Below are 26,032 nucleotides of genomic sequence, written 5' to 3' on the forward strand. Positions count from 1 at the left end.
TCAATAGAAATGTTGTGAATCAAATAGGCTATATTTTCTAATATGCACTCACGGTTGAGAGACCAGCAGAACATTGGCCTTTTTTGTTGCTCTTTGTACTGATTATATTTGCTTTCATGCAGCACCATTGGGATTATATTGAAACAAACTCTGAGAAGTGGCTTAACACTATGTATGGGAGGGAAGATGCTACAGTACTTCTTTTGGTCATAGCATTTTACTCATGACAATGTAAACCATACATTAAAAGGTAAAAGAAACAATCAATACATATAATTCTTTGCCTCCCTAAAATGGAGAAAAAGGGTTCTCAGCAGCAATATAATAAGTGTAAGTTATTAGGTTAAGTCTGATCTTTGACTGTGCCAAAATAAGTATCTTCTCCTGTAGCACCCACTTCCAGCTTTAGTTAATGAGGGAGAAATGGTTTACAAATTTCCTTATTGATCAGGCGTAAAGTTGGCACATCATCTTGAATAATATCTGTCATTTTGCTGCTATAGGCTTTAGCTGCCGGAGGACGAGATCATCATCGCCACAGTAATTTACTTATGAATTCATTACACGCTTTAAATAACAAAAGGCAACCAAAGACCTATACAGGAGAACAACAAATCGAAATGTAAAAAAATTCAAATTAAAATAACACATGTGTTATGTAATAAAATAAAATGCTTAAGATATAAACAATAGCATTACCAATGAAAGACATAAATGAAACAAGGACTGGCTTAAAGGTCATCCTGTCTGGGATTAAGAAGCATTTTAAAAAGATGAGTTTTACAGAGATTTAACATTATTTTTAGTTACAGCTGACCTCACAGAAAGAAGCACTCTCTTTCAGAGACTACTTGTTGATGGACTCTCAGCACGAGAGTCCACTGTCTTCTTTCATTTAGTTTGATTTAATTTAGACCTCCTCTGGTAATCATCAGTAAAGGGTAAAGGGAAGAAAGCCCCATTGGTGAAAGCAGCAGCTTAACGAGAGAGTTGCTCACTATCATTTAAGAGTCCTTAACAGTTTGATTAATTTCAATGAACCCAAGAGAATAAAATCAGGACTCAATATGGAGCCTCATGGTAAAACATATTAACAAGGAGAAACCGGAGAGGAAAACCGTTCCAAGTGGAAATAAAGTTTTCAGTTAGGTATGACTAACTGTTTTTGCCAGGCCTTTACAGTAATATCAACAAAGTGCTCAAGCCTTGATTTCAAAATGTCATGATCTACTGTATCAGAGGCAGCATTGAAAATAAGAAGAACAGCTAAATTGCCAGAATCAGCAATTTAAAAAAATTATGGAACACCCTAAGTGATGCATTTGTGCTGCTTTGACAAGACTTATAGCCGAACTGACATTTCTCACAACGATACAACTGTGAGTGCTCTTGTTGCTGCATAAAAAAATAAAAACTCTACAATCTTAAAATCAGAGTGTAAATAATCTTTAACATTGAGTGAACAATAGGACCAAGACTGCTCTTCATAGGAAGAAGTTGTGAGACATAATTTTTAAAATCAACTGGACACAACCTTAAGAAGGAGTGACACTCCTTCAAAAAAATCTGTGAGGAATAGTCAACAGGACAATAGGAAGGTCTCTGAAAGATGGACCTATTTTTAAAATGGTCTAACAAAGCTGAGGATACAGGAAGTGTAGCATCATCTTTTTAATAAAACATGTAAAAACCGTTCACAATGTACAAGCGAGTCTAGCATGAGAAGCATATGGATTAAAATTAGAGTTAAGAGAATTAGAGATGCCGCTGTTTTTAGATACTCAGTTAAAAGTAAACGGAGTCTTAGCAATTCTAAGAGCAGCCTTATAATGACCACTTTACCTCATTACGTTCTGCTACTACTCTCCAATTCTGGATTATTTGCTACTATTTCAATGTTTTACTTTATGTTCTTTATCTGCTTTTCTTTTTGTAGTAGCTATATGGGTCCTGGGGCTTTGTTAAGCTGTGACAACATCATGGAGGCATCAGTTGAACAACCACTGCAAACAACTTCATGTTCTCCTTCTATAAAAGACACACCTTATCTCGTCAATCATCCTGTCTCTCTCATAGGTGTAGCTTTGACTGAGCTTTCAGTTCAACGACACTAACTTTATATCCTCTCTGTCATCCTCTAGACTTGAAAACTTGTTCAGAGCTTATCTGGCCAGCTTTGTTTCCCTCCTAGATGAAGCTATACTTCTGCTAATTAGGTTTTAAGAGTTTGCTTTCATATAAACGGTACTCCTGGATCAACTGTCCTGTGTTGGTTTTTGTGCATGCTCTGTCTTCTCAAACTCTCAGTCAAGGGGAGCTTTTATTTTCCCTATCACAACACGTATGCTCAGTATGAGTGAATTCTGCAAAACCACACAATGCAAGCAACTGTTAACTGTCCTCACATGCTTGTTCTGTAGGAATAGAGGCCAGAAGTTGGGAACTCATTACAAACTTTTTAAACTAATTGGAATCATAAACTGCACATGTTTTGGGATGTTATTTTGCTTTGAGATTGCAATTTTTGTTTTTTGGGGTCTATACAGATAAATAAAAAATAAAATAAAAGTTACATTGATTTAAATTTGATATTGATGCAGTGAAATGCCCTTAAAGAAGCCATTCAAGTATGATTAGGTGTGGCTAAAATAAAACAACAATGCACAGATGAGTGGATGAGAATTGCTCACTATCAGTCATCAAGAATAACTAATGACAGTTGCTTCCTCGAAAGGAGTGCACACAAGGTAACAGGCTTAGGAAGGAATATCTACTTTCCTTTGAGCAAAGAAGCAGGTTTGTTGATAGCTTAATAGTCTTTTTCCATAACAAATCAAATAATGTCATAGTTTGTATTTAATCAGGTTCTGTTTTTTTTCATATATTTTTTTCAAAATGATCAAGTTTCTTGTTTAAGAAACTGAACCAAGTTCAGATTTAGCTGACACCAGACTTCTTTAAAAATTAGGAGACAAAACTTGCTAAGGCACAAGAAGAACTAAAATACAGCATGGGTGAACAAGCAAAGGAAAAAGAATAAGGCAGTAACAGAAGAAACCAGCAAATAACAATAAGAACCAATGATTATAAATACTGAGGTGTAAGTGGAGAGTGATATAGAATGCAGGTTAGCTCATTTTAAAATAAAGAGAAGCAGCAGGCAAAACGGTGCAGTGAGATTTGTTGTTATGAAGGGCGATGAACTGAGACACACAGAGACAAACTGGATTTGGATTTTTGTAACATAGTGATACCTGAATGAATAGCATTCATTATTGCTTTAACAAATTTGGAAAAATGCTCTGTGAATAAACCCTGTTTAGATTGTTTCAACTTAGCCCCGACCTTAAACTTAACTTGAGCAATACCTGTGTATACATAAAACATTTCTATTTCAACTGTTCATTATTCTTCTAATACAGCTTTTGAAGCACATTCATGCCATTTTAGTGACCACTTCTTTCCTTTCATTGCAGGTGCTTTGGTTAAATCAATGCATAACAGATCTTTCCTCCGTGTCCAAGATAAGACCCGCCGTTTGAAGAAGCTCAAGCCACAGTGATAACTCCTTTTTTGACGTCAGCCTGGAAAGTTCCTTTCTTTTTAAAAAGTGAGCAGAGACCAGTAGGTTGTGTGAGGGGAATTTCAGGCTACAAGTTCCCCCAAAACAATGGGGGGACACATGGAAACTTTCCCAGCTGGTTACATAATATTATGGCTGTGGCCGATGAGGACAACTAACAGAGTGGCTGTTTGGTTGCTTAATAATGTGTAATGATTCGGGACTGCTGAGGCATTAACAATCCATTGGGCACAAAGGGGAGCAAAGCTCTTTACCACACAACAGCTCCACATAAGCTCCAGATTGAATATTTGATAGACCCAGTCCTGACGTCACTCTAACCAAGTGCTGACCCCCCCTCATACAGTTTAGAGCTGATATCTGGTGTCCTACTTTTCTCTGACACTTTCAGTGTTTTCTCTGCATACAGCCCAGAAAACAGCCTGTGGTTTTGTACCGTATCAGGCTGAGTTTCGGGTTTCTACTAAAGACCTCATGTGGCTCACAGCTTGTTGTTGGGAGTGAGCAAAACAAATCTGTTTTCAGTTGTGCACTAGCACTTTGCTTGTGCAACCTTCGTGCACACTGAACAATTGATGTTGCATTTACATGTTCTGTTTGTTAGCATATGGTTTTATAATGATGTATTCATCATGACAATGTAGGTATGGACCTACAAATATGAGCTTTTAAAGGAGCACCTTTTACCTCTATACTTTAGATGTAGTGTAGGTGTGCAATAGGAGGATGACTTTTCACCTTTTGGCTTTTTACTCAGGATGTGGTGCTTGCATCAAAACTAGTGTGGTGCATTTGTTTTTTTATTATTACATCTGCCCTTTTTAGAATTAAGTAAGGAGAAGAAAGCTTTCAGCCCATTTTATGTTAGAATATTTATTTTAGTAGCTGTTCTGGCTGGATCTATTGTTAAAGAAACAATATGTGGCAGAGATGATTTATGGAGACAGATATTGATTAGACCAAGACATATATGTCAGCAATAAACATATCCAAAGATGAAAGATTTCTGTGAACTGCTGACTGAAAGAACAATGTTGCACCACATATGTATTTTCCCTTTAATTCAATGCTAAGGGGTTGAACAAAATTGTTATTGAAGGAAAACCAATGGGTCATTATTTATACCTTAAACTAATTTGTTCATGGTTATTTAATGAATTTAGCGTTAATCAAAAAAGATATATAAAAAATATTTTTCGTTGCGATCACTAAGTAAAGGAATGACCATTTTTGCCCAAATATAGTAACACCTCACTCCTGCATCTTCCTGCAGTGACGTCGTGGTGCGGTAAGCCTATCGCCATTCTCCCTGCTTTACTAGCAAAATCAATGGGAACTAATAGACACCCTTGCAATCAACAACAATAATTCAAGATTTTGAGAGGACTTCCCCATTGAAATTTGCAAGTGCTATACTTAAACTGACAATGCCCACATGCATGGCAGTTGGATGTTGTAATAAATCAGGTAAAAGTGGGAAAAAAAATTACTTCACCTTTCAAATTCATGATCCACCACTGGTTCGTTGTTGGATTGGTGACTTAAAGAGGGAGGATTTGCCTTAGAACTTCGGGCAGGAGAATGGTGATGGTCATCGCCATCATGGATAATAGCACGTTGTAACAAACACCAGATACTATCACAGTGGGGTGTAGGTTTGACAGGACCCAAATGCAGACACTGAAGCTGACGTGGTTTCTTGAAGATTTAATAACAAAAAGGGTAACAGAAGCAAAAATCCAAAAACATAAATCAACAAAATTCCAAAATACTGAAAACCAGGAATACTCAGAAGGGGGCAAAGAAATGACGACAAACCAGCAAAGAGTGACTGAACAGGAGGAGAATATATGGGAGAGAGAAGCAAAGACCAGGCTAATTAGCAGATTGGGAGCAGGTGTGAACAGTGGCAAGAAGGGAGCTCAGGAAAAGGAGACTGACACAGGAGGGCAAACAGGAAATATCTAAGAAAAAAAAAGTATCTTAGTTTTCAGTTAGTTTTCTATTTGTTTTTTCATAAACAAAGGAAAATATGAGTACTGTTGCATGAATTTACCTTTACTTTCATATCCAGTTCTCCCAACAGTCTTATAAAAGACACCTAATTAGTCACCAGACTCCACCTATGTTTTTCAAATCAAGCAGAGCATCAGAAATCTATTGAGCACTGATATATTTATTGAAATAAAACGTTTGAAAACCAAGGAACGGCTCAAAAGAAACCAGAGAACAGCCCACAGCTACTGTGCCAAGGGGCTTGACGACAGACAATAAAGGAGTTTGTGAGAAGGGAATAAAAAAAAATCTGGCTTTATATGTGGACCAGATTAAACAGGGGGTCGAGGGGCAGCTGAATGAACTAAGATGAGGATAAAAGGGAGAGGGACTATTTAAAACAAAATGGAAACAGAGAACTGAAAAGAACCCAAAAGGATCTTACCAAATAATAAAAAAAATTAAGATAATACCAACATAAGACTAAACTTATACACAAAAGACTAAACCAAATTAAGGATTTAGAATAATATCTACATGGAAAACGATATACGGAAAATCCAACAACTCAAAATCATTCAAATACAAAACTTGAATACAAAGACCCCTGGTCGTGATGCATTTAATCTATCCCCAGTTTCTGGATCAACTGCTGACCTAGAGGCACTGTGATGGCGATGTAGGTGTGGCACTCACACTGTTAGGCAACAGGAACACACTCAACATAGGCGGACCTAATTTCTAGATGACTAAGAAGAAATTAACAGTAAAATAGAGTTCTAGAGTAAGTATTTTTAATTTCTGATGTCCGTGTTCAAATCAAACACAAGCCTACATCATTGAAATTGCAACAAAAAATAAAACTCTTCTAAATTAGATTATAGATTTTATGCAAAATCTGAATTATAACTTAAAAGAAGGATTTGCAAAGATGACCTTTTTTATTTAGAAGGCTAGGCACATTCTTGATTGCATAGTAATAAGGAGACACATGAAGTCAGCAGTGCTCATATACATTTCATATCTGAATATTTCCCTCTGTGTCAAATGCATGCCAGCAATATGGGATTATAAAGCAGGTAATAATAGCTAATAAATTAAAAACATAGATAATGAAGTGAAATTCTACTTTTTACAGCATTTATTTTGGGCTGGTGGTATTGTAGCAATATGCTACATTTGTAAAGTTCTGCTTCCTAGATTTAATCTCGTTTGCGTTTTAAACATGGGAGTAGGTTTGTATAGGGACCATACGGACATTTCCCTACCAAAAGTTTGGACCGACCTACTTGTCCCTACCAACAATTAGATGTAAATAACATGTTTATAATTTACAATACAGCTCTGTTGCAGCAGTAGATGAGTTCTGGATGCAAAATATTAACAGCAAAAAACATCTTTTATCTAAAATGCAAAATGTTTCTATATATATATATATTTTTTTACAATTTTGGTATAATTCCTGCTCTAAATCGGTCGCTTGTGAGTTAAAGACATGTTTTAGAGTCTCTATACTCCAGTTAACAGTAAATTCATTGCTAATTTTTTTGACATTTCAATAATCAATTATTCCGATGAATTGTTTCAGAGCAAGATAAAATACATAATATGGGTTATATTGAGTAACTACAGCCTAGATGACTTCGAGTGAAATTAATATTCTAAATGCTCAGTGTCAGTTCCAGTGCTCATGTAAATGCAATAAATTTATTTTGCATCCCTTGAATCTTTTATTTTGCTTTGTTTCATGATACATAGAGAATATTTAAAAGATAAGAGTGGGTTTACCTCTGCACAATTGTATATCTTCAAAAGAAAAAACAAGATAAAGCCACATATAACAGACATATTTAGACTATATTTTGTTAAATAGGCACAGATTTACTTTCTGAGAAAAGTCATAATTCCTCATTCATCAGATGCTTCAAACATTGATAAACAGCATTATAAAATTTGTACAAATGTAGAAATAACTCTTTAAACAAAATACACCCCGATTTTCACGTCAAGCATAAACAAACGAGCATGCATATTTTTGCATAGGACCATAACGTCAGTCCAATAGTGTCCCTACCAAAGTTGAAATCAAACCTACGCCCTTGGTTTTAAACTTTTCTTAACTTCATGCAATCTTTATTTTTTTTCTTTCATTTTACGTCATTTTTACCACGTCAAATATATGTTTCCGTTTACATTTGAGGAGATTTTCAAAGGCTTAAAAAAAAAAGGGCGACACACATCGATTTGATTCAACTATGATTAAACTATTTGATTAAACTATGAACACCTGTCCCCTGCACACTTAGTAAAAATGAAAGTAGTGGTATTGGCTGTAGCCCTAAACGGAAGTGACGTACTATAATAGTTTTGCTTCCTGGAGACGGTTGCTACAACCGTCGCGGACTTGCCAGCTTTTAAACAAGTTGCTAACTAGCTCAATTGTAGCGCTAATTTAAAACGACTTTCTGTGGATAAAGGTGCGCGTGGGTTTCTGAAGCATGGCTCTCCCATCCTACAACCACAGAGACCCAAACGGAATGTACACTTTCTCAAGTCGACCCAGACCCGTTGAGGTCCGCTCCAAATATAGACCTAGAGAACCATCGCAAGAACAGTACGTTTCTTTTCTAAATGGTCAACTTGAATAATATAACTAAGCTTATTGCTATTAGAACTGTGTAAGCTTTCAATTACATTTAGGCCTAACACTCAGTTTTACGTTTTTATTGAGCAGGGGCGGAGCTAGATGGGGGGCCAGAGGTGGCCATAGCCACCCTTACCCAATAATTGTTCACCCTTACCATTTTTTCCCCATCTAATACAGATAGTGGCAGCAGTAATACTCTCAAGTGGAATATTAAAAACATTTTTTTTTTGTTAATTATACACATCAATATACTAACATCAAAGTTGATAAGTAGAGAATTCATGCTCTTTTCAGAGGTAGATTTTCTGTTATATGGGGTAAAGAGAAAAATATGTGTCTCTGCAAGTTATCTAGGAGTCTTAATTGAAATCAAAGATAACAATTTTAATAAAAACTTATCAAATAATCAATTTATGTAGATATTAGTGCTTGTAAATATAAATTTTATGCAGAATGTTTATTGATACAGTAGGTAAGTAATGACAATGGATTTATGCCCCATGTTAGGTTTATTATTTATACATCATGTGCATTGTTATTCTGTTAGCCAGATTAGACAGAGTAGAAGTCAAAACTGAGTTTTATCCACTGTACCTTATACCCATTCTACCGATGTTTAAATAAATGGGCCTATTTGTTAGCAAAGGCTGAAGGAAAGTTGGCTGCTCAGTGGCACAGTGGGTAGCACTGCTGCCTTGCAGCAAGAAGGTTCTGGTTTTTGATTCCCAGCCCGGGATCTTTCTGCATGGAGTTTGCATGTTCTCCCTGAGCATGTGTGGGTTCTCTCCGGGTACTCTGGTTTCCTCCCACAGTCCGGAGTATGAATGTTAGGTTAATTGGCTTCTCTAGATTTTCCTTAGGTGTGTGCTTGAGTGGTTGTTTGTCTCTGTGTTGCCCTGCGATGTACTGGCGACCCGTCCAGAGTGTACCACGCCTCTTGCCCATTGACTGCTGGAGATAGGCACCAGCACCCCTCGTGACCCCAAGCGTGTCAGATAATGGATGGATGGGCTGTAGGAAAGTATAGTTAGTCTTTATTTAGAAAATATGGATGTTTTGCTAGTTAATTATCCTGTTGGAACAGTGTAGATTGACCGTGGGTTTCTGGTGCCTATCCACTTTTGACCCCCTCTCAGTGTACATTGGTTATTGCCTGGATACCCTTATAAAAAAAATTTCTGGCTTCGCCTTTGTTAATGAGTGCAGTGGTTCCAAACGGAGGGTTTGGGTCCTCACTCTGGGCCATAAAAAAAAATGAATTTAAGGATCGTGAAATGATCTTTGGGATATAAATACTAGAAATATATATATATATTTAAACAATATCTACTCGTTATCTACTCAGCTCAAATAAAGTATTTTTTAGCCTATCGAGTTTTAGCAGATATATTTTTGTTTACATCGTTTATAGTGCTCCTCATTTAATTTTTTATAATTTCATTTGTATTTTAAGACCTGGCACTTATTTGTCCAACTTAAAAAACACAGTTAGATGTAACTAGCAAATGGAGAAAATGCTTTTCTTTTAACTACACTTCAGTCTGTAGTTTTTTTTTTTATACAATTAATAAAATGTGGTCTTTTGATAAATACATTTTATTAACCTGAATGTGTTTTCTCTTTTAATAAATAATAAACTGGTAGTAATGTAATTTCACCTCCTGCTTACAACATAGGACCCAAAGGGAGTATGGGAATATTAAGTATGATCGACGGGTTGTCAGAGGAAATACCGTCAACCAGTCCCTCATTCCAAGAGTATGTATAAAACTTCAATGGTACCTTATTTTACTAGATTTTTCTCATTACTTTGTATCACCAATTGCCTGCAGACTGATCAATCAGATCCTGCTACAAATGAAAGACAGCAAGCTTTCAGGAGGAGAGCTATTGCTCGAAGACAGGAAAGGGATTACTTAAGAACCAAGACTCCTGAAGCTTTGCTGAGTAGACAACATGTTGATGTGCAGACAGGTAGGACTCTTCTTAAATAAATTCTTGTCTGAGAGTTTTGGAACCATGGAATTTAAGAACTACTTCCTCTCTTACTACTAGATCTTTACCTTGAAGAACTGAGCAATGTTAATTCAGTCACAGACATTGAATGTCAGACTGATAAGTTCATGGATAAACCGGCAACTCCACTTTTTATTCCTGCAAAAACCGGGGTAGATGCTGAAACACAGATAGAGGAAGGAGAAGTGAGTACTTCCAGCAGAAATAAGAGGTAATAAGAGGGTAAAACCAACTAATCCTCATTTTAATCTAAATATCCTCTGTAGTTGTTTGACTTTGACCTGGAGGTGCAGCCTGTCTTGGAGGTCCTGGTGGGGAAGACGATTGAACAGTCTCTTCTGGAAGCGATGGAGGAGGACGAGCTGGCCTGCCTGAGGAACCAGCAGAGGATCTTCCAAGAGCTCCGAAACAATGAGCTGGCAGAGATGCAACGTCTGCAGGAGCAGGAGAGACGCCGCCAAGAGGAGAAAGTAGGAGAACGAGCAGCTTAGATTTTTAAACATTCAACAGTCTCGTCTTAATTTATATTTCATCTTTTTTATATCATTAAAGCAGAATGAAAAAAATAGATATCTTATGCAATCAGAGGTTGGAGTTTTGCAATAACGATATATTTAGCATGTGATCTGTGGGTTTAATTTGATGAGATTGTTGAGGTTGTCAAGGACACTTTCTAATCTGATTGACGCTTTTCTTAGAAAGCTATTTTTGTTTTTACTTTTCTCTTTTTTTTATTTAGTTTTTACACTTGAAAACCTTTGGGTGAAACATTAGGCAAATTACATGCATATTAAACTAATTTTCTTTTGATTCCAGGAGCGTAGAATTGCCCAACAGAAGGAGGTGCTGAAGAAGGAGCAGGAGACTGTAGAGAAGATCGCTGCCCGGGCGTTTAGTCAGCAGTACTTGGCTGGGCTCCTCCCTTCAGTTTTCACCTCTCTGAGAAACCAGGGATACTTTTATGACTCTGTGGAAAAAGGTTCACCTCTTAGCTTTCACCATTCAACCACAAGAGGGCATAGTTGCTCTACTCTGTATTAGAGCATTTATTTATTGCTTTTTTTGTGACTGTAATTTTGCAGATGTTGAGGTTAATTTCCTCCCATGGCTCATGTCTGAGGTCAACAACCAATTGAAGAAGAGAGACACTGCAAGACAGATACTGGACAGTAAGTTTTATTAAACCTCTAGTTTATGCCTGTGTAAATTCTCAGTCATCCATGTCATGGCGACCACAAACAAGCTTAAATTGGAGGGCAACCGGAATTTCGATCAGCTTTTTGAAGACCCTTTGACACCTATCCAGGTGCCTTTGTCAATTCTGTTGACTGGCACCAGAGTCTGGTTGCCTTCTAATTGAAGCCTGTTTGTGGTTAAGCTTTAGTTTACTGCTTTATCCATTGATCCAGATTTGTTATTCTGAAAATGAATCATCTAAAAGGATCTAAGATCGCAATGTTCAGTACATCTATTTATTATCAGAGGTTAATTAGGTTACGCTAGGGAAAATCCTTGCATCAAACCCATGGAACACAGTAAACAGCTCAGGGGTTAGCTGCATTAGGTTAAAGGTTCTAAAGCAATATCCCAAGATTAAAGCTTTGCACAAAACAGGAAGAGTAACACAACCAAAAACATACCAATAGGTGGTCACCCACCATAGGAGGCTGGTCAGTAAGAGCATTCATTTGAGAACACTTCTAGAAGGCTCTGGAGGGGCTGCAGAATTAGGTTAATTTGCAGGACAACTACTAATAAAATCCACAAATGTTCCTTTTATATTAAAGAGTAGCACAAAGGAGATTATTATTTTAAATGAGTCATGTATGTCCTGCTAGCATTTTTTAATAAATCATTCGCAAACAAGAGCAAGCAAAGAAATGTTTGGCTCTAGCCAGATTAGCACAAAATTGAACTTTTGAGACTGAACAGTATAAGTGAAAGATTAACACTGCTCATCACCCTGAAGATACCATCTATTCTATGCAGCTAAACAGAGGTGGCAGCATCTTACAGTCAACATGTTTTTCTTCAGCAGGACAATGAGACTGAATGATAGAGACTGTTGGCCAGTCAGATATCGGAGCTATATCCCATTGAGAATGTTAGGCAATACCTGGAAATTCCCCAGTTCTCCATCTAGTCCAACTTTCCACAAAATAAAATAAAATAGTAAAGTTAAATGAGGCGATAGTTTGCCAGGTGAGTGGGCTAAATAAAACTACATGCTATAGTTTTTGTTCCTTTACTTTACAATACCTTAAATACTTTGTTCTAGCAAAAACAAAAACCAGTTAATTAAATACATTTGGATCTCAAGCAGTTTGGATACTTTTACAAGAAACTGTAGTTATTCACGAACAACCTCATTTGTGGGGATTGTAAAAACCTGTGAAGAAAAATGTTAAATTTCACAACTATAGGCCACCAAAATATTTCAAAACTGGAATAATGGCTAAATGTTAACCCTTTTAAACTAGTGCCATCTACTGGTAGGTGCTAAATATTACACACATCACGAAAGTGCAGAAAGAGCATTATTGAGCAAAATGTTTCTTATAGATGTTTATCTTCTGTTTCTGTTTCAGACATGATCTATAAACTAACTCTGGAGAGAATGGATGAGTTCAAGCAACTGGAACCCCAACAAGACAGCTCTGACCCATGAAAATACCTGCTGATCAACAAATGTCCCGAATCAGAGATAAAAGTCTTAATATAAATGCAGTTCAAAATAACCAGTTTCTTTCTTTCCTTATTACACAATTCCCTGTGAATTAAAATGAATACACATGCAAACAGTGTATGATCAGCTCAGGGGACTTTTATCGTTCTTGGAACATAAATAAAATAAAGGAACAGAAATTATTTTAAAATTTTAAGTGCCTAAATAACCTTGCCCCATTTTACCTCTGGGCTTCTTCACCCCTACTTGCCTCTTTGGTCCCTCAGGTCAGCAGAACAGCAGCTCTATTGGGGTTTAGGCGGAAGCTCAGAGGAGCCAGAGCCCTTTCTATCGCTATGGAATAGCCTCCCACTGCTCATTAGGGGGACTCCTTCCCGGATAAAATTTAAAAACAGTGCTTAAGTCTTACTTATTTTCGCTGGCTATAAGAATGGCAGGATTTAGTTGTGACTTGTTTATTTATCTTAAACAAATTCTTATTATTGTTCTATTTTATATTTTTATGCTGTATTTTATTCTTTTATTTTGTTTTATTATTTTTAGGTACGTTCAACACTTTGTTTTCAGTTGCTGTTTTGAAGCACTATACAAATAAAGATGATGATAGATAAAAAGCTTTTCTCATGAAATAATATGTAAGATTTAAATATTTCAAGACATTTTGAGCCATATTTTTCCTCACTTTGCCAGTTCTGCTGTTACGGGATATTTGAAACATGATTTATATGTTAAATAAAGAATAAAACCCCCCAAAAAATTTTGAGAAAAATATTTTTACTTCTTAAAGTAACCAGAAACAACTTAGAACAAAGCTCAAAGTGGTGCATGATAAAGCCGTTCTATGGAAGAAGATATATTTCACTGTCTCATTACTTTCCTCGATTTGTTTACTAGCAGTGAATGATTCTCAGGTGTTCAATATATTTTTTTTGCTATAACGTTCATAATACAATCTAACCTATTATTTTTGTCCTGTCATATTTTGAACGTCCACAATCATTGGCGGTGAAATCTTCTCTGACTGAAGCTGCCTCCCATTTATGTTTTTTTTAGTTATTGGTTTAAAGAGAATAAAATCTGCTCAGGAGAAAAGGCTATTTTACAAATCTAAGGATAATTTTAGAGTATGAAGTTAAAAAGGGGTTTGAAAGGTCATATCTAGGTGTTCAGGGTCACTAAACAGGGTTACTGAAATGTTTAAAACTCCAGTAGAAATGGAAACCCAAGAAAATCAATCAACTCTAAAGATTTATCTGTACTCACAGACTGTTCTAATGAGTAGTCAGCCCTGGAAATGTTGACAAACTGAGGCGACTTTCATCATTTGCTATTAATAGATTTAGATAAGAAGGCTAATACCTCATAACCTGTAAATGTGAGGTTTTGAGAGGTGCATCTTAGCAGAGGTCCAATTCTTTCAGAGCCTCTCTAACCCAGAATGGCTCCCTGCTGTCCTCATCCCACCGCCTCGCAAAAAAAGCAAAGCAAACAAAAATAAAAGTTATGAGTAGTCATTCATACTGCTGGTGGCAAATATCTCCACATATTAAGAGGATTATTCAAATCACCTTCCTTTGAATTAATCTTTGATTTGCATCTGCATCTCCCAGTTCAGTTAATTCAGTGCCACCAACAGGCAAATTTAAAAATATTTTGCATTTTTCAGACAAACTGTTCTGCTTAACTCGTCATGGTAATGAAACGTAGGAAAGAATCTGAATTCATTTTATTAATGAACAATCTGGGGACTTCTTTAAACTTGAGAATTCCTTTTATATTAGAACATTAAGAGTGAGGCGAGATCTATATTTAGTTTTTCAAAATCCACAGGCTGAGTTTGATGAGCTGGAGCTTCAATGAAAGGCGTGGCTGTGAGCAGGACCGTCGCATTTCTCAGTGGTTTCGTCTTATGCTAAGAAGTAGGTGAAACCTGGGATATATAGGGCTCTATTTTAATCCCCACTGCGCCATTGGTCGGCTCACCTTTGACGCCTCCCACCTCTCTGCATCTTGTTGGCTGCAGGCGGATCCCTTCCTGTCTGTGAAAGTTCCTAGTTTGATGAGGTGACACCTCCCTCCCTCACACTTTGTTTGATCAGCTGATTCATCTTCTGATTGATGCGCTCACTCACAGTCAGATTACATCAACAGCTCCTGATGCGCACCCTCACTGGGTTCATTCAAAAGCAAATGTTGCATTTATGTTCTTATTTAGTCAGGGTGATACTAAATCCTATGGGATCACACCGTTTCTGTGTTTAAAAAAAAAAATCATAAATATGTTAATAATTAAATTCATTTTTTTTTGTAAATTTAGCAAAAATAATTTAAGATAAAAAGTTTTCCAAAAAAATATAGCATAATAGATAAAAAGATATACATGTTAACCTAAGTCTAAACAGATCCTAGGCTATGTTTGATGGCTTAAACAGAGATTATTTTGTTTATGATCATTTTATTGGGGCAGAGGTAGCCTAGTGTGGTTAGGGCACTTGGAATCCAGAGGTTCTGAGTTTAAGCCCCACTCCCACAGACTGCCACTCTGGGTCCCTGAGCAAAGACCCTTAACCCCACACTGCTCCCCAGGCACCCCACTATGGCAGCCCACTGCATCCCAAGGGGATGGGGTAAAAACTAAACAGAGGTACATTTTCCCAGTGTGAGATCAATAAAGATCAATTACTATATTTATAAGGTAGTCTATATCTGAATAAACTTGAAAAAAAAAAAACATTGAATATGAGATTCATATATAAAGTCATTACAGAGGGCTTCCTTTCATAAATTTTTTTTTCAGTTATTTGCTTTTATTTGCTTGAAAAAGGACAGAGACATATTCTACAAGGAGGGTTCTTACAAAAGAAGCTGGCTGCTAACATGGTGTATGCGTGTATATCACTGGAAAGTTAAGTGGAAGGAAAAAGTCTAATAAAAAGTGCCCAGAAACACAATTGCAATGAAAGAAAAGTTAATTTTCAGGGATTTCAGCCTACAGGATTTTTTTTCTGTATACTGTTCATTTATTTAGCTCCACTGAGAACCAATTCCAAACATTTTTTTCTCCTTATAGCAGAAACATTCTTCTGTCTTTGCTCCAGGACTGGTTTAACAAAAAAAATTAGACATTTCTAAGCGTTGCTTTTGAGATGTGTGTCATTTCAGCAAGTCCATAGATCCTAAAACTATGTAGGCCTATTTGTGTAGCTTTTCTCCTGGTGGACATCCGTCAAACTATCAGTCAATCCCATGGTTGTGTAAAGCATAACATTTAGAAAAAAATTTTTTATTGGACTCTTGTGAAATTTAACGTTCAGCTCCCAGTTGCTGTACTCCATAATATTAAGATATATAATTAGGATGTGTATAATACATCTATATTTATTCTGGAAATAAATCAACATGTGGTTGATTTTCCAGTTTAGAGGGGAAGTCTCCCTAAAAATGGGAACCTATGGAGTCCTCCATCATCCTGACTCTCCACTATCTTGGATGCGCCATATTGAGTCTTTCCGAACTGACGCAGTTTAGAGGGAAATCTGCGGAAAATACCAACACATCTCCTCTTAACCAACACCAAGCTCCGGTAAGACTTCCGCCTCAGCAGCTGTTGACTTAAGACAGTCGGTCACTTCTAAAATACGCAAATACCCAATTTGTTTTTCCGCACTTTTATTTGTTTCTACCTGGTACCTCCCTGCTGCTCTACACTAAGGAGGAAACTCTCCCAACAGGTGCGAAGTAACACAATCCTGTAGGAGGTTTTATTTTTTTTTTTCTTTTAAAGCCAAATACTCCAGAAATAACCCCAGTTTAGTAATTATTTACTTTGTAACATTTAAAGACATTAAACAGGTTGCTCTATTTGAGAGCTTTTTTGTTAGGCGCATCACCTGGTTGCGCCTAACGACGCCAGGTGACAAACAAATAGGTGGATATGAAGGTCTCCTGGAAATAAACTGAGGTGTGGGCCTGTTGGTGAATGAAAGCGTCATCCCTGAATGTTAAAACAGTTTGGGTGGAGACTTCAAATTTATTGTAGGCTGTGGGTGAGGCAAATAACAGACATGTTAACGTCCATGTGCCTTTGTGAGTATTTGCTAGTCAAGGTATGGCAAAATATGTAGGTCTTCCTGTTAAAAATTTCAAAATAAAATCCGTAAGTTAATTTTTTTTTTTTTTTTTTTTAGTGGTGGGATTGCATTTTTTAATACCAATTTAGAAATCTTAATTTCAGAGCTGAGTTGATTTGATTATTTTTTACGCTCTACTTTACTCTTCTTTATTGTTCCCAGCATCGCCTCTTCTACATGTCTGGGTTTAACAAATCCCCACAGATATAGCTTTAAACATCTCAAGAAGAAAGGAAATCGTGTTCATTACCGTATATGAATTGAAAGCTCAATTTTTCGACTATTTCCAAAAATTCTTTGAGATCGGGCCAAGGATGAGGGGGGTCTTGTTGGTCTCCATCTGCCAATACGCTCTCGCCTGTGTCCGACCTTTCAGACATTTTAACATCTTTTTCTGAATCCCACATTGTAGCAGGGCATAGACAATTCACGTTGGCAGTTTGAAGAACACCTTCTTGCTTCTGATGATTTCCTTTAGCTAACCAATGAGTGTTTGCTTTAAATCAATCATCCAATTACACAAGTTTTCACTAGATGTGGATGGCACCAATGATCTGCATTAGATGGCGCACATGACATGAAATAAATATTTATAAACATTAAACCAAAGCCAAGAGTAACGAGTAACGTTTGTTTTAAAAATGTAAGGAATAGAAAGTACAGATACTTGTGTGAAAATGTAATGAGTACAGATGAAAAATAAGTAATTGAGTGAGGTATAGACACCTAAAAAGTGTTCTTAAGTACAGTAGCAAAGTATTTGTACTCTGTTACTTGACACCTCTGTTGTTTTTGTTGGCAGCGTCATTCAACTAGCTTTAATATAGAAGTCGTGGATGTAACAAATAATTAAGTTAGTGTTTAATATCTGACCATCTTAAGATTTTTTTTTATTTACTAAACAGATACCTTAAATGCAGAGGTGGATAATCTAGGTCCAGAAAGTATAAACTAGTTGTCCTTCATCCTACTCACTTACGCAGGTAAAAAGCCCCTAGTGTCTTTTGTGGAGCTGGGAATACAATACTTTTTAGTTTCTAACCTTGGATCATCCCCCTCTGTTTAATTGTATACATTAAACTTAGCATCTGCCCATTTATGGAAAAAGATTTAGATTTTGCAACAACAAAAAAAGTTAGGTGCTCTTATTTTGAAGGGCTCTTCTTGTTGGTTACCTTCTGCGGACAGTTTTCAAAGGTGATTCATCCTGATGATGACGGCCGCCTGCAGGAGTGTCGAGGTGCTCTAAGCTGAGTTTTAAGGGAGGCACAAGTGGCTGAAACTAGTTTCTCCTCTTTTCTCTCTGTCAGAAAGACGCACTGAGAACCAGAGCTACGCGGAGCGCACATCTTTATTTTATATCTTTATTTCTCGCTCTTCTATTCAGCATCTCTTCTATCTCAGCTGGGAATAAACGGACGGCAAAATGCCCAAAGCGGTAGGTGAACCTTTGCTTTATTGATATTTTAATTCGGTCATTATCAAATCACTGCTATAGTTGGAAAGTAATAGAATAATAATAACCTAGTTATTTAAATTTAACTTGGAATAAAGATTTTATTGTTTAAGTTTTTTTTTTTACTGTAAGACCAGATTTGATAGATTGAATGATATTTATGTCCTCCTGTCATTACAGACTCAGACCAATTGTGTTTTTAAATATGATTAATTCTTGGTTTAACATGACAAAGTGGATTGCTTTTTTTTTTTTTGACTTTCCTAAATAAATATCACTTCACAGGGATAAATCACACTCAGCTCAAACAAATCTGTTAAAAACTGTCCTGCTCCACCTAAGCTTTGAGTTTAGGATTTGTTCTCCGGTTGTAGAAGAAGCTGTTCTCTGTATTTGAACAGGTTATTCTCCTGACTCACTTTGCCCCACCCCACCCAGCATTTGCACCTTGTACAATTTAACAGTCACACACTTGTCTAACTCACTGTTTGGAAACTTCTGCTGACGCACACATGTGGATCTTATTTTAGACAGGAAAAAGTGATGGAGATGTTCTAGTTATGAGCAGGAGCAAAGTGCATGTCGTCTCTACAAATAGAAAGTTCAGAATGGACCTAACATGTGGTGGATGGTTTAATTAGTAACACATGCAAAACAAGGTTAAATTGAAAGGATGACTTAAAAAGCAGCAGCTATTATCTGCATTTTGTTTTTGCTCAGGCGGTTGAACAGATCCATGTTGTCTATGACAATGACCAAAGCAGCAGCCATCCAAGTCGTAAAATGTGTTGTTGGTTTGTTTAGAAAGTCCTCTGGGTTGTCATGAGGGTTTCTGTGGAAATTACATCATTGCCATGTGAAAGCAGCAACATGCCGTTGCCACAAAGCAGGCTTTTTCAAGAACCATAATATTAGACTGTATGCAGTCAAGTTTTCCACAGGACCATGGGGAACTCGGAAGTTAATGCTGAAAATGTTTCCCCCTCAAATGCTTCACTTAATCTTTGCAATGGAAGAAATGCTTCCAGAAGTCTTCATAATTAAAACCTATCCTATAGCTGCTGTGTCTCACTTCTGGTTTCGGAGGTATCTAGGAGACTGTTATTTCACATCTATGAAAAGTGTGAATTTATATGATCAAGCTGAAAAGGTGTGACACAAGCCAGCTTTTAATAAGAAAAAAATGGAAAAAGGAGGAAATTTCACCTAGATTATCACCATATGGTACACATTGCAGCCAGTCTCAGTTCTTTATCGATTGGTCTGTTATTTTCTTGTATTCAGGCTTGTCTTTTACATCCTGGAGTCAATGACTTTGGTGATTTTTATTTTTAGTTCTTAATTTTGGTCTGAATTCACTTTTTTTTGTAGAAATTGCCACATTCAGATTTTTCCTCAGTCTTTATGTTTAATAATAGCCTGTTGTAGTTTGTAGTTTGTTTAATTTTTGCCAACTTTAAAATGCATCAAAGCAGTTTGCATCTTTTTGATAATATAGACTGTTGAGGATTTATTGAAGCTTTGAGTTTTCAGCCCCATTGATGTGGGCAGATTTAGCTGAAAATCAGCTTCAATTTTAAGATTTTTACATTTGGAAAGCTGAAGTTGCTCTCAAAGAGAGAGATAGACGTCTTTCTGGAGACAAAGAGACGAGAAAGACTTGTACTGGATAACTCTGTAAGTGGGACGTTTGGTCTACCACTACACCAACACGCTACCCTGGTTGAGTACATTTTTGTATAGGAAGTGGCTCAAATTGTTATAAATCCACTTAGATTTAAATAGGAGACATGATTTCTAAGGAATGGATATCCAACTTATCCAAAGCCACCTGCATTTATCTTTCTGTTCAGAAAAATCAAACCTTTTTAAGGACATTTTTAACTTGTCATCAACTAAGAAGTAAACAGATATATGTGATCGTTAAAATCTACAGTTAAAAAAAAGTAATAGCAAGACCCAATTTTTAAAATGTTATTTTAACCCTAAAATAAATTCTGTCTGGAGACGCCTAAAAAGAGGATTTCATAATATGAAATGCCCCTGTGGGTTTAATCTCTCCCACTTTTGTCTCATGATCATTTGTCATTCTCTTGAATGGGGAGCTTCATCTACAGAAGAGCACAAATGCCTTCCAGAAATTATGCAAATCAAAAGTCAAATGCAACCCCTCCATTTTAAGACATTTAAGATGCTGCCTGGAGGAAAATTGAGTAATAAAAGTAAAACATTTCTAACCTGAGGTAGTTTCTCAGCAATTATAACATAAAACTCCTTCTAATTTGTGTTGGAAAGGGGAGACTCCTTTTTATTACAGGGGCTTGGATGATATTTGAAGACCAGTGTTTCTAATGCTCCTATATCAATGGCTCTCTGTCTTATGTGTCACTTATTTCAATGACACATTATGGGAAGTAAATGATAACGCACCTTGGCTCTCCTAGAATCCTGTCTCCTTGAGGACATCGTCATGACAGAAGATCATTCAGGATATGTGTTTGTAGGATTAGCCCTATTATTGGGATTTGTCTCTTTTTAACATGTTGTAAATTGGCCTCATGTGGAACTCTGTGTGTCTGTCATTCATCTTTGGACCCTTCAGTACCAGAAAACCAATATTGCACTGCTCTTCATGCTCCTGAGGCTGGTCCATAAATCTCAGTTGAGTCACCATGGCAGTTCCCATTGTTCTGGATTCTTGTAAAGCGAGTAAGCTATGCAGAGGGTTAAATATTGAACAGACTTGACTCAGGAATGCAGCTCAGCTTATTCTTTGTAACCTTAGAAGTGATGACCACCTTGGTTCTTAAACCTGACCCGTGCCATTTACTTAACCTGAAGGATTCGGTTCATAATTATACTGATCCTCTAAATTTCAGAGCTGCACGGTGTGAGGAATTCTTTAAGAACAGGTGGATGAAAGGATTAAGTTTCATATAATTAGGTTTAAATTTCAACTACCTTTTGAAAAAAAAATCAATGCCATTCACAGGCTTTGAAATGTGCAATAAGGAAAGAATCCAGTCTTGTATTTGACAGCTGAAAGGGAGGAGCAGAACAAACTTGGTGATTGAAAGACTAGATCTAGTGATTTCAGCTGAAGGGGATAAGCCCACCAGTTAGGGGGTAGGGTGTCCCAACTTTTCGCTCGCTTTTAATCTGCATTTCGCTGTCTTTTAAGTAGTGAAATGTGATTTATTTTAGGTGTCCCCTGTAATTTAATCACTTACTTTTGTAAAGATAAACATAAATAGGCAGTGATATGTGAATTTATCTGATTAAAAGATATAAATAATTAATAACGTGTCCTGATTTATTTGCAGTAGTGTAAGATTGTAACAGTTTGCTGATATCCTTTTTAAATAACTGATAAATAATGTGAGGTTCTTTAACCTCATATTACAAGTTGCTCCGAAATTTTTTTTGTGGCTATAAACTCTTCTGACAAAGACTTTGGACACATTTTAAGTAAAGTCTTTCTTAAAGTAGTAAAATGGTTCAAAGACTTAAGATACAGCATTAATTTGGGGATTTTATTGGTGTAAAGGTCATATTTATGCTGACCATCATTTGCTTCAACGCAACATTTTTGTCTTTAGCATCTTTCCTAGCCTGCTTGTTTTATCAAAAGCATCGCTACACTGTAGAAGGTATTGGAGACCTGTAATGGAAAATCTTAAAATAGAAATTTAAAAGTGCAAAAAAGCATTTTCTAAGACATTTGTTATTTGTTTAAAAAATACACTTCTTACATTTAACATTTGCCATATTTCTTTTTAGCTTTCCAAACAAGCAAAACCAAAACTAAAAGTGAAAGCTATTATGGAGCTCCAAAGTAGCTTGTAAACCTTAATTACCTAGATAAGAGTATACGCTACTCTGGGTGTATTTTTGTTGAATGTTTTTTTTTTCAGTTTGAGGAATAAAACACAGGAAGTATGTGTTTGCATGCTTTGCAGGGCCGGCTGCAGCAACACAGGTCTTAGTAACCTGGGGTACATTGTCATTTCCACTCAAAAAATAAAAATAATTTGATGCATTTCGATATGCAGTTTGGGTTTGTTACCAAGTGTTTTTGATCGTTTTAAATTTTGCAGATGGAAAACAAATCCATCCAACATTCCACTGAGTAGTGGAAATTCTTCTTGTACCATCAGAGTCACAGCTTCTCAATGGTAGAATCATTTTAGAGCTACTCTTTGTAACTCCAAATTATTCCTCACACAAAGATTTAAGTGAAGAAATTAAATCCACATATCCTAAACCTTTGTTCATTTGAGACGGTGAATACAAAACAATCTGAACATGCATCACTGCAGCTAAGTGCTTGGTTTGTCCATGCCTCTCATCATCCATCCTGCCATCACCTGTGAACACAAAAACAAGATTCTTTAGATTCTCCAACCTAAAAAGAGCAGTCCACATTTTTCCTGTTTAAAATCACAACTTTAGAAGCTGACTTTTGTTCTGCTATTGCTTCAAACTAATCTGAGAACCAATCCAGCGCATACTGAAGGTTAGGGCTTAAATATCTTAACAGTATATGATCTAAATAGGCAAAGATGAGACTGAGGTTCACAAACCATGCATCATCCTGCCATGACCATGCCTTAGAATGTACATGACAGAGGATGAGACAAGGAACAATTATGGTGGAGTCCAAAGCTCATCTAAGATAATTGTAATGCAGCCCTTAAAGGCATGAGAAGTTCTCAATACTTCTGCGGGACCCTCCACAAAATGCTCTAAAGTACAAAATTATAAATTGCCTTGATTTTCTCAAAACATGCATGGAGAAAACTTTTATCATGCAACTACATATGAATAAGGATATAATCTAAGGTTTGGTTAGAGTTTGAGCCTCTTTTCCAACAACCTGCAGTGAACTTTCCCATCAAAACTAATCTAAATATCACCGTCACGTCCCCCATCTTCAAAAACCTTTAGTTACTTTTATTTTGAACATTGATATTAGGCAAGTTTGTTTCCTGGTTACCAAACTTGAATACATCACGTTGTCATGGCATCTAATATTTGAGTGTTTCTGTAGCTAAAAAGATAAAGTCAGTTATAACTAAAATGACTAAGTACTTCTGCCCATAGTGGAACTGTGGGTCCCTGCCAGGTATATTTTTAGAAAACTTGTCATATTTTCTTTACCGTGGTGAATAGTAACAGTTTATTGTGCGTTGCCAGTGGAGAACTCTGTTTCAGATCAGATATCACTCACTCAGTGGTTTCTGTCGGCTCGTCTGTGCCACACATGCACTTTATTCAACTCTCTGTTTGTATGGCTTTTTTTTTTTTCCAGGAGCACCATATGTAACTTCTTTCAAATGTAGAACCCAAAGATGTGAGAAACCTACCCTAAAAAAATGGTTTAAGCTCCCGACCAACATTTTAATAAAACAGAAACCCCCTTTTAGTCTTATTCTGAGCCCTTCCAGTGAAGTTACACTGACTGGATTTGGTAATCTGGCTCCACTGTGACAGTGGGGGGGCTGCCAGGGGACCACAGCAAAAAGGAGAGCTTTGTTTTGCTGTTCAACGTCCTCCCTCCTCACTTCTCTCCTTGCATGTTTTTAAGCTCTGACTTGAAACCGGTCTTCTCATTAGCCTCCGACTGTTAGATTTAAAATTGCGCACACATGTTCTTTTGCTGTTTGGCCCCTTAAAAAAACTCTGCAGCTTAAAGGCCTTCATTTTAATATAAGCTGTGGGAGAAGATTGTTTTGTTTGGGGGATGAGGGGAATCTTTAATATCCACTGTCTAGACTACTGTGTCATCATATGCTTGATAAGCACAGAAATCTGTGCTTTCTATCCAATGTTAGGATTGGATTTGCTGCTTCTGGAGGAATAGCTGCCGAAAGTTTTGTAGATTCATGGGAATCTGAATCACACTGAGTCGGCCGACATGGGCGTCATTGAGGTTCGGTCACAATAGATTGGAGATGAAAGATGTCACTGAAGGCCTCTGTTCGATGCCTCCCTCTCAGCTCTGTCTTCTAAACTCTTTGTATCATTTCCAGCTCAGGAGGACCGAAAGAGGTCCTCTTTCATAATACCAGAGACTTTTGACATTATACCCACAGGAAAATTCATTCAGTGTGTGCTTTGCTTTAAAACAGCCATTGTAAATATTTGTGGGTTGTTTTATGGCCTTTGTTTAAATTCTCCTGACCTTTGATGATTACTGACTAAACCTACAGTCCTGAACATATTGTTATTTTTCTTTATTATGATACACAGTTGACGTCAGTTTTTATTATTCTGAGTGTCATGGCAATTATTCTGTTAGTAAATATTATGAAATGGTGCGTTAATCACCGGGGTGGATCTTTGTGACAGGACAACTGATTTCCTGTGGTTCAGTTAGATGGCCGTCCTGTTTTTGAATGTGCAGGTCACTGTGATCAGTCATTAACCAGAAATCTGAGAGACGTGCTTTATTTCTGTGAATGTGACTATAGTTTAACCAACTCTCTAAACCCATGGTTTGCTTTATTGCAGCACCTAGCTTTTTTTTTTCCTTTTTATCACAATTTTTTTTATTTACCTGGACTACATGATGTTTTTCTTGGATATTGGAATACCTCAGATTTTGCTGCACAGTTCGGTTCAATCAGGTGGTTTGTTTCAGAGAGAGCAGAGCCCCTGCTGTTTACTCTGCAAATACACCCCCTTACCAAACAGACACAAATACACACACATGTGTACACCTTAGCTCTGTTCTCTAGTAGTTATATATGACCTTATAGTGCTTTATAAATGTAATTTTACCATTAAACAAACTATGCTATCCATAATTCAGATGATGGCAGGTGTAATGCAGTTTCTAATTTTGCTTACCTTTATTAACCGGCACAACCTTATGTGCAGATATAACTTCTCTACTTTTTAAACATGAATTGAATGGATTTAAGATTTCCTTGAAAGCTGAGTTCATTCTAATCAACTACACCCTTGCCTGATTATTCTACATTTCATGGAATCATGGAAAAAAAAATAATTCTGCAAACATGAAGTAGGCTAAAATAAAGACCAATAAATTAACTATCCCAGAAGCATGCAAAATACTACAAGCCTTTAATTAATGGTACATTTATGATTCCACTCAAAGTAATCAACTGGACAAGAATGGCCTCCAGAAAATATTAAATATTAACTGTGACAGTATGGGTCTGATTTCCTTTTTATTGAGCTGGGTGACTTATCCTAATCGATTTAACCTATCATTTCTGTGACCTCTCAGCCATCAGGTTATGACCTCAAGCTAAAGTACACTTTGGTTATGCAGCAGGACAATGACCTGAATCCCACCAGTCAGTCCACCTGATAATAGTTTTAAAAAAAGGAACAAAACAAGACATTGGTGGGGCCTAAACAAAGACTGGACTTAAACGTAATTGAAAGACTGGCATAACCTTAAGCAGGCCATGCCACCAAGGGTGGCACAACTAGTTTTAAGGTTTAGTAAAAGGCAAGTTATTTTTACAAAGGGACAGATTTATTGTGA

The 26,032-nt window shown here is 36.7% G+C and overlaps 2 protein-coding genes across 3 annotated transcripts in view; both read left to right on the top strand.

The window, feature by feature from the left end:
* The first annotated feature begins 7,956 nt into the window (after positions 1-7,956).
* On the top strand, positions 7,957-12,979 carry rsph3 (radial spoke head 3). 2 transcript variants are annotated; one of them, XM_038291895.1, is made up of 8 exons: positions 7,957-8,192; positions 9,902-9,983; positions 10,058-10,199; positions 10,281-10,426; positions 10,508-10,711; positions 11,058-11,220; positions 11,324-11,410; positions 12,830-12,979. In XM_038291895.1, exons 1-8 carry the CDS (start codon positions 8,077-8,079, stop codon positions 12,907-12,909), a joined length of 1,020 nt encoding a protein of 339 aa, XP_038147823.1. In that variant the 5' UTR covers positions 7,957-8,076; the 3' UTR covers positions 12,910-12,979. The 2 variants fall into 2 exon arrangements, with proteins under 2 accessions (XP_038147823.1, XP_038147824.1); XM_038291896.1 differs by having other exon boundaries at positions 10,058-10,172.
* A 5,305-nt stretch (positions 12,980-18,284) lies between these two features.
* The window catches only part of ezrb (ezrin b), a 36,352-nt gene continuing 28,604 nt past the window's right edge, over positions 18,285-26,032 (top strand). The window contains exon 1 of the mRNA XM_038291888.1: positions 18,285-18,495. Coding sequence (XP_038147816.1) covers positions 18,484-18,495 — 12 coding nt within the window. The 5' untranslated portion in view covers positions 18,285-18,483. The remainder of the gene's footprint in view (positions 18,496-26,032) is intronic.

Source organism: Cyprinodon tularosa, unplaced genomic scaffold (genome assembly GCF_016077235.1).
Source record: "Cyprinodon tularosa strain WSP-4 unplaced genomic scaffold, ASM1607723v1 ctg303, whole genome shotgun sequence".
NCBI classification, from domain to species: Eukaryota; Metazoa; Chordata; class Actinopteri; order Cyprinodontiformes; family Cyprinodontidae; genus Cyprinodon; species Cyprinodon tularosa.

What these genes read in the sequence shown, in the direction of transcription:
- rsph3 (XM_038291895.1), top strand. Translation starts at nt 8,077, where the DNA reads ATGGCTCTCCCATCCTACAACCACAGAGACCCAAACGGAATGTACACT. An exon ending in AGAGAACCATCGCAAGAACA is followed by an intron (nt 8,193 to 9,901) that starts GTACGTTTCTTT and finishes CTTACAACATAG; the next exon opens with GACCCAAAGGGAGTATGGGA. An exon ending in TTATGACTCTGTGGAAAAAG is followed by an intron (nt 11,221 to 11,323) that starts GTTCACCTCTTA and finishes GTAATTTTGCAG; the next exon opens with ATGTTGAGGTTAATTTCCTC.